This window comes from Apaloderma vittatum, unplaced genomic scaffold, assembly GCF_000703405.1.
Source record: "Apaloderma vittatum isolate BGI_N311 unplaced genomic scaffold, ASM70340v1 scaffold22833, whole genome shotgun sequence".
In the NCBI taxonomy this organism is placed as follows: domain Eukaryota; kingdom Metazoa; phylum Chordata; class Aves; order Trogoniformes; family Trogonidae; genus Apaloderma; species Apaloderma vittatum.
In genome coordinates, this window is record NW_009710127.1 from 13,837 (window position 1) to 23,315 (window position 9,479).

The 9,479-nt window shown below is 43.0% G+C and overlaps 1 protein-coding gene across 1 annotated transcript; it reads right to left on the reverse strand.

Annotated features, from left to right (window-relative positions):
- Positions 1 to 2,533: 2,533 nt before the first annotated feature.
- DNAJA1 (DnaJ (Hsp40) homolog, subfamily A, member 1) lies at positions 2,534 to 9,415 on the reverse strand. The gene is made up of 7 exons (XM_009867201.1): positions 9,235 to 9,415; positions 7,935 to 8,039; positions 7,608 to 7,835; positions 6,139 to 6,253; positions 4,231 to 4,346; positions 3,553 to 3,653; positions 2,534 to 2,908 (listed from the first exon to the last, which is right to left on the reverse strand). Exons 1-7 carry the CDS (start codon positions 9,290 to 9,292, stop codon positions 2,690 to 2,692), a joined length of 942 nt encoding a protein of 313 aa, XP_009865503.1. The 5' UTR covers positions 9,293 to 9,415; the 3' UTR covers positions 2,534 to 2,689.
- Between the last annotated feature and the right edge of the window lie 64 nt (positions 9,416 to 9,479).

Genomic DNA, 9,479 nt, shown 5'->3' on the forward strand with positions numbered 1-9,479 from the left:
TGCTACATTTCTGGGTTAAAAAAAAACTACTGCATGCCTGGCACACAGTGGACTCATTCTAACAGACTAGACTGTCAGCTTGATTATTTGAATTTGCTGGTGTTGAAACCGAAACACTGGAATTGCAAAAATCAACTCAGGTTACGATAGGTTGGGTTACTACACTGGTAGCTGCAATTAGTTACGTGCTATAGCATCCTCAGTTCCTGCTGCTGTCCATTCACTTCATTCCCCAGAACGGGGAACCCTATCCCACATAAACCAACAAGAAATCAGAAGAGTTTCCTTTTCCAGTGGCACAGAACATTTTGCTGCTTGCTGTAGGTATACGACACTCAGAATATCATGAAAGAACAAAGAAGGCTGGAACAGGCTACACATTGTACTCAGTATCCTGCTTCAAAGTCTGAGCGCTGGGTCATCCCTCTTACTAGCTGTTGCCTTCATTTCCTAGTGCTTTTTCCTGAAGGCTTACTCTACTACTGCCAGTGCACTTCTTGAGGACACAGCTTTTACATGTCACGAGTTTACCCCAAGGCAGAATGCTAAAATGGTGCTGCCCTTCCTGTGCCAGCAGCAACATCTTTCCCCAGGCTGCTTTGCCAAGGCTTCTGTCAGCCGTCCTGCTGGAAGCCAGACCCGACCCATCCTCAAAGACCAGCTGCGGTGTCACCGAGCCTGCAGCAGAACCGGCCCCAGCAGAGTGAGTCAAGAAGAGACACATTTACCTCCTTTGTATTAATGCAGCTATGCGTGTGGTGAAAGGAAAAACTAAAGCGGCCCTGGGAAAAACAGGTTATGGAATGGTTTTTGTATAATACACAGGCACGTGAAGCAAAGTAACACCCCGCTGTCAGCCTGGAGGCACTGCACTAGCTTGGTTTGCCCTAGCTGTTTTGATCCAGCCATCAAGGGAACACAGAAACAAGGGTGCTTACTGAACGGAAAACAAGTACCATGTTTTAGTGCTGTTTAGCCTCCAGACAGTCATGCAGGAATCTCAGCCCTCACCACAGGTAGGATTTCCTGTTCCTCCTCTCAATTCAGCCAGACTGTCCTACTGACAGAGCAAAGGCTCCTGCTTGGTCGTATTTGTACAACTCACTGATGGCCTTATTCAAGCAGAATATGGAAACACACTTTGCCTATAGAATTTTATGCCTGCTGAGACATAAAAACAGGAAAAAAAAGAAGTACATGAAACATGCAGGGGACTGTGTTCCTGTAGGTACCTGGAAGGGTACTACATGTGAGCTACAAAACCCATGGTACCAGCTGTCTTTATGAAGTGAAATTTTTAACACTAGAGCTGTTTTCTAAGATTAAGTTTCCAGCTATTGAAGCTACAACATGTGTACTGCCATGCAGCAGCTATTTCCAGGAAGAAAAACCAAGTTCTCTTCCTAACACTTGTGCTTTGAAGCAGTACAAAAAACATAAGCTCTGTCCCAAACCAGATGGCAGAACAAGACTACACTACCACACTAAAGGTTAAATCTGGACCTGTCTTCTCAGCATATTTTCTGAAAGAAGTTTCCTGCTAAGATGGTGAATAGCTGTCTAAAACGAAGCGGCTGGTGTCTTTAAACCAACATCTGGTCTAAGAAAAGAGGCAATGAAACGTTTTGTAATTATATTGGAAATGCTTCATCTACAATAATTAGAACATTCATACAGAATTTCCAAGAGTCAGCTTAAAATAACGCACACAATACATTAATTTCAGAACATACTAGATGCATCAGTTGGTTGTGTTCACCGACAGGGAGTTTCTCTCCACTGTAGGTTCACATATCCCCATTAGCAGGGCTGGTACTGCTTTCCATGACACTCCCCTGAAGGGTTTCTGATTTCAGTCACCAAGGTGGAAGTCAAGCTTCACATGCCAGCAGGTTGGCAGATTCCAAACCACATGTGTACTGACAAAGCCTGGAGGTTTTTACTCATGCATGGTAGCAAAGGAAGCTCCTGCAGCAGCAACCACTGGCTCTATATACGCAGTATGGAACAGGACTGCAGTCAAATAGGAGTCAGCGATGAACCAAAGCAAGCTTCATATTTAGCTCCAGGGTCAGAACCAAAGCTGGCAGAGACACGGACTATTTGACCTGAAGCGCAGTAGCTTCAGAGAGCTTGTGGATCGCATGACTTTAATGGGCCTGTGAAGGTTGACCACATTCTCATCAGCTTCACCTATCATCTGGCGGTGTTAGAGCCAGTTCCTGTGTAGCACACATCAGTACAAGCCCAAAACAATAACATGTTATCTTAACTGGTACAAAAATTTAACTATATCTTACCATGAATTTTAAGTACTTGTGCATACTTCATTAACAGAGTATAAGATCTAGAATTCCTAAAAAGAACACCACAGATTCTTAGTTTAAGCCTGGGCAATTGCACACATACAGGAATTACAAGGCTTGGAATAAAAGACAAGCAGGTAGGGGAGTTTTCTTGACCAAGAGGCAGGGAAGAAGTGCAATCAACTTCATCTGAGCTTGCATCCTGGAGCTTTATACAAATTGCAAAGTCAGTTTAATTACTTGGTTTATTTCTTTATGCTTTTAGAAACAACTATGGCTGAATAGAACAACAAATAGCAGGAAGTGAGGGTGAACTGCTTGTAGTCCTTCACTCATCCACTAATGCATACAAAACAAGCAATCACAAGTTATTCACCGGCCATTTACGATGTCTGACACTGAACACCGCCTCTAGGGTGATGCTCATCATCTTCATAGACTTCTCCATTATAGTGGTGTTTTCTTTTTTGAGATGGATCAAAGTCCACTAAATCCACTTGTTCCATTTCCTCAGATTCTTCTATTTCCTGCCTTGTAGGTAGCAGTTTTTCAAGTAAAGACAGCTTATCTGAGGAGAGGAAGCCACTCTCTGGGAAGTTCACCTGAAATTGGCAAGAACTGGGGTTACTCAAGTCTGCCCAAACTGGTCTCTTCCCATCCCACTACAGGTCAAATGTCTGCTGTATCACAGATGACTTGAAGCCAGTGCTCAAAAGAAAACCTAAGTCACTATGCTGCTTTTAAATGCCTATAAAGAAGTTAGCTTCTAATTCTGGCAGCTTATCTACATCTCACCCAAAGTTTCTGGTGTCTCAGGCTGCCCTCTGCAATCGCCCCAGAAACAAAGTACAGGATGTATCAACATGAGGGACACGGCTCAATCTCTTCTCAGAACCTACAACAATAGCTCCCAGCATTAGCTTCTCTCCAGAGGAGAAAGCAGCTTTTTCTATCCCATTCCTTTGCTTCGGCACCAGGGAAGTTACTAGCAAACTAAAGAAGTGTCAAGGCAAATGGAAATTCTCAAGGATAAGAAGAAATCTGGTATTGGACATACTCTTAGCACAGAATGTTCTGGAAGTTTTCTCTTCGTTCTGAGCTGTTCTTCTCTTTGATGGATTACACTTTCTCACCACAGTCCAAAGCAAATACCAATCCAAGACATCTGAAAATTGGTATTTCTTAGAGGTTCAATTTTGGACGCATATTCAGTGCTGAACTGTGGAAGTTAAGTTGATCCACTTACCCTGAATTCTATGATCAGACGTCCTTTTTCATATGGTCTGCGGTAGATAGGCATACCTTCATTCAACACACACTTAATAGCCCCATGCTTGACAACCTGGCCTAAAAACAGAAAAGAAAAAAAAACACCAAACAAAAGAAGGAAGGAAGGGATCCAAACAGATAACAGAAGCAACTTTAGTTTTAACTCCCTTCAACATTTATGTAACATTCTATATTGTGGTTAGACAGTTACAACAATATGTAGTAATCTAAGAGGGGCTTACTGCCTAGTAACTTCTGAGTAGGAAAGCAGGCTGACGGCTACATTACATTACTGCAACCTTGTTATGCTTCCCAAAGGAAGCATACTTACAAATTTATTAAGTGCTCCATCAGTTCCAAGGCTGAAAAAGTGGTTTTCAGAGACCCACGGCCTTCAATTCTCATGAGGTATCCTCAGGATACAAGTATGTCCATGAGGTAAGGTCTGTTACTATATCACGCAAAGAGAAAGTTACTGCTGACTGCTATGCAAAAATCCTTCTTTGGTTAAAGATTTGTACTGTAAAGACTAGGAAAAAAAAACTGAAACCAGTACACATCCCTTGTACATCAAGATGGGATGTTTCTGTTCCTTTAAATTTGCAGCTTACATTCACTGTATGCTTGGACTTCTAGCAAAAAGCAAACTACTTACCAGGATGGGAGGTAATAATGATGGTTCTATTATCCAGCGTTGTGATAGGCTTTTGAAACCCACAGAGCGCTTCAACCAGTTGAATGTCCATAGACATAAGAAGGTCTTCATCTCGTCTAAGGCAGAACCAATCAAAAACAGTCACAGAGAGGGAGGAGCAGTAAAAGGATCGTATCGACCTCAGTATTTAATTCAGCAAGGACAACAAAGCTGTAATTTTAATAGAAGCCTGGGCAATTAAATAAAGGCATGGAACTGTTTATTGAAAAGAAACAAATACAGCCAGACTCACTTGCATCCAGGTTTACCTCACCACTCCTTCCCAATTCTAAAGAAAAGCTCTCTCAGTCTCCTAAACATGGCATGTGGGACCATCAGTCCCTTCCTTTACATAGACTAATGTTACACCCGCTTTCTCAAGATGTGGTACTACGGAAGTTTGAACAGGTAACAGCCACTCTGCATTATGATGGAAGTACCGTCTATAAAGTGCCAATAAGTATGCAGAAGTGATTTAATTGCCTAGTCTGAGTTTAGTACGGCAGTACTAGCGATGTCTGCATGCACTGCATGTTCAAGGACAACAAAATTCTCCAGCCTACTCAAAGAATTTAGTTATTTCACCCACCCACTTCAAAGGCCTCTGGAAGGAGACTTGCCTGAAAAGTTAATTTTAGACTGACAGGAGAAGGGGAGCATTCCACTTGTCCCAGCACAAGCCCACAAGACTAGCAACATCAAGGGTTATCTAAGGACACTAGAACTGAAGGCAGTGAGCAGAAAAATAGACAAAAATAATCCATCAGAGTTGTGACTTCCAATCCCAGGTAAACATGCAGACAGTTTTATGCCAGACTGCATTTGGCATAGCCGACTCAGTATCTGGTTTCACTGGAAGTTAAGAAAAATCAGCTGAGTAAGCTTATCCAAAGCAAACAGAACTGATTCTTAACCTGTGAGCTCAGTGTTCTTTGGCACAGAGCTCTGGCACCAACTTCCAGAGGTCAGCACCACACAGAACCGTCAGGCAGACCAGCTGCAAGTTTCCTCAAGAACCTTTTACTCACCATTCCTATTTACAAGTACAATGTCAGTGGCTGATATTAAGACAAATGCTTTCTCTAAATCCACTGACTCTCCTGTCGGTGCTCTAAACAGGAGCAATGAGGTGTCAAGTGTAACACACTTCTGCAAGACGACTAATGTTGCTTTGAACTGGACTAAAATATACTGGACAGACTAATTTCACATACAGTAACATGAAATGAGGCTCGCAACACCAAGCAGTGCTGCCCGGTGACGTGGTCAGTGCTGCTTGAGTCAGAAAGGACTGACAGGACAGACCACCCTGCCCAGGGCACTACTCAGGCAGGAAATGAAATGTGGGAAACCACCTTTCGTCAGAAGGGTGCCCGCTATAATCACCAAATTTGTCACAAACAAGACCGCTGAGCAAAAGTCAACACAACAGAAGTTTTCTGTGCCTTGAAGCCAAGTGGGTAATGAACAGCCACCTACACTAAATGATAATTTTCTGAGGCAAGTGATGGAATACTATTCTAGAAAAAGCAAATAATAGCACATCTATTGAACAAAACCTCAATATTTTAAGAGTTCTTAAAATTCAAGATTTCTAAACTCTTAGCTGTAGCTGGTTTTGTTTGCCTTCCATCCCCTTCCGCTGTAAACCTGACGTAAGAATATCTTGTGCTGCTGGAACACAAGTGGCTGTGACTAACTGCACCACGATACCTGTACCTTGGTGCTCATCTGGCCACCAAAACAAACACACGTGAGTTGTAGCCACATGACCTTATCTACAGGTATTTCCAGTAGATAAAAGGGGAATGCAAACCAGGGAGGCATGTGGATAAACCTCTCAGGAGTTAACACTTCCACAGTTTTTACCTTGTGAACACAGAGTGGTCTTTCTGATCCAAGACGATAATAATGTCCCCTGGCTCTAGTCCTGGCTCTTGGTCCCCTTCACCATGGAATGTTATTTTCTGACCATCCTTCATTCCTATTGCAGAAAAAAACCAAACATTTTTCATCTTTTTAAGTGAAAAGCACCAATAAGAAATATTACAGGCACAAGGTGGTACCAGAAGATCTTTGGACCTTCAAATTACAAAATCAGGGCCTTCCCTTGAGGCATTCATAATTATTTTTTGTAATCCACTCAGATGTCCAGAAGATTTTGGTGTTGGCAGCCTGAACTATGTCTCAATATCAGTAAGCTTAGCGCTGAACAGCCACCTGCCAAGATAAAGTCCTTAACGGAAACATTATCAAAACAGCTTTCATGATAACCATAAGTACTGAAAACAGAAACATTGTGTACAAAACACATTTTGACAACAGATGACCAATCAGCTTTTTCAGTTTTATAATATGTGGCAGAGCTACTTAGAAACAATCTTAGTGCCTGCCGAGTGCAAGCAGCACTCTGTAGCACTGTAACTGTCACTCAAGAAACCCATTCTAGCTGCCCCATGCAAGGGAAAAGAAATCCTACTCAGCGACTTCCCTGTGTAACATGTCAGTAATATATCCTTGCCAGTCCTCATATTCAAGGTTATTGTGGGATTTTCCCTGTTAAAAGCAAATCCAGGCACTGCATAAGGTGTGCTGACATGTATAACAGTTGCAGTTAGCAACCAGGCACTAGTCCGCAGAAAGCACGTGCTTGTCAGCCTCCTCTATCTTACAAGCTGCACTACTCCAGAGACTTCTCCCACCAGCTTTTGAGCAGCCTCCTCAACAGAGATGCATCTGCCACTCAGCACTGTCACGATCTCCCATCATGGCGAGCGTCTGTGTATCGAGTTGCCTTTTCCCAGGCAAAGACTACCTGCACTGAGCAGAACTGTCAGGGCTGCGTAGCAAACAGTTTCTAAGCTTGAGAGGCTTAGCACTGTCTCTGTACCCTGTTACTGTAGCAGACCTGGTTCCCCTTCACACTGAAACACAGTAGAAGTGATCGGAGTCTGCAGCATTTTCCTACAGACAGGGAAAACTCATTAGGCAAGACAATCCAACAAGCAACATGTTTTATTTTAATCAGACCAGCTACCTGACCAAGACTCACGCTTACAAGATTGCTCAAAAACAATCCACTGCTTACAATTCTGCAGGTTTTGGAATTCAGTCTGAGCTATGTGCACAGCTAACAGATGTGGAAGTAGAAGTAATCAGACTTCCCTAAAAGTCTACAATTTTTTAAAGGCAGCAACAGGCAACTTTACTGTACAACCGTGCAGCAGCGTTACTCACCAAATCAACACCACGCATTTGCTAAAGCTTCTCAGAGCTGCAAAGTCAGTCAGTACATCCAAGTTCAACATTTCATCTCAGTAAGACACCTTACACCTTACCTTTGTCAATGTGAACTTCTAGTATCTTCTTCTCTCTAACAATCTTTCTGCCAGTGCAGCTCTTACACCTGTCCTTGGGGCTGATACGCTCCCCGTGCCCTTGACACTCCATACACACAGACTGGATTTGCTGCACCATTCCTGGCCCGATCTGGTGAATTCTGATCTGCATGCCTGTTCCTCTGCAATTGGGACAGCATTCTACTGCACCTTTCTTACCACCACGACCTGAGAAGAATGAAAATTGGAGATGGAGGGTTACGCATTCCCAGAGAAAAACCCTGAAAGCTTTAGAAGCAACTTGTGTTTAGTCAGATTCACAGTTACCTTCACATTTGTCACAAATAACATTCTTCTGCAGTGCAAGTTTTCTTGTCGCGCCATTGTACATATCTTCTAAACTTACTGACAGCTGATGGACAACATTTTTGCCTGTGAAAGAAAATGGATAATTACTCAAGTTTGAAAGCTTGGTCTCCAAATAACAGTGAGCTTCCCATGTCACTACGCTCAAGTCATGATAAACCAAATCCGTGAACTTTAACATCCTGTTTTAAGCACAGCTTTATCTTGTTTTGCCGTTATTACTCAACAGCCCCTTCCTGTCCGATGTCAAATTAAGTAACACTTTTAATGGCCTTGTCAGCAACACTTATGTTAGAGTAAAAGGGGGCATGAACAAGTAAAAGGTGGCACCTCTGGTGGGGAGCAGACAGGACAGCTAACCAACAAGTCTATTCCACTCCAGGTACATCACATTTGGTACAAAACTCAGGGATCATGAGGGTTTATGCCTCTTTTACCCTCTGCTCCAAGCAAGTGGGAGACACTGCCTAGATGAAGCAAATTATTTTCCTCCACTCACCAGGGTACCTTCTGAAAACTGAATTAAGTGATTAAATTTTTTACAATGAGGAATTAATTGGAACTTTAGGTAGTGCAGGCTTCATTTTGTGAAAGACACTGAGTTCTGGCTTACTGGGAATACTTCAACAGAATACTCTATTTTCTTCCCTTTGTCACCAGGTCTACAATAAGAAGTGATGGGGTCAGCACTACTTTTAACCAGCTGAATTAATACTAGAGTCTTTCCCCGTGTGATTAATCTGGACTTTAACTTCTGAGCAGCATTCAACTGTAGTTTCAATTCAACTCCACAGGACAGTACATGAAAACAAAAAGGTTTCACAGACTGAACTTGATTTGGCTATCTTATTTAGATATAGCTGCCACTATATACTTACAATTAAATATAATATTCACATTCAGCGGCTACACTTACAGTAACTTAGTCAGAAAAACATTTTAAGGTATGTTACTGTTCTGTTTCTTATTCAGTGTACTAGCAGCGGGGCTTACACTCAGCTAAAGGCTTTCCAAACACAAAATCTGGTTAGTTATTAACACGAGGCAATGCACAGGAGAACAAACAACCGCCATGTGAACCGAACTCCCTCACCCACTCGTTTTAGTTGTTAAGGGCTGGGGACAACGTCTTCTCACATTCTGCGATCAAGCCTCTAGCTTCATTTTAACACCACTTAAAGCGCCACATTTACGGCATTCTCCTGAGAGACTCTGATCCTGCCCACCACAGCGCTCACGCTACAAAGTGTTGGCACGTTACCTCGTCTCTCTCTCTGCATCCTCCCACCGCCGCCAAAGAACATATCGAATATGTCCATGGGTGACCCGAAGCCACCACCAGAGCCACCCTCTTTGATGGCCTGCTCCCCTCCTTTGTCATACAGGTCCCTTTTCTTCGGGTCCGACAGCACTTCATAAGCTTGGGAAATCTGCTTGAACTGCGAGAGACAGACACGACACCTCAGACACCGGAGGCTTGAAACCCCTAAAGGGCATCCGGCGCCC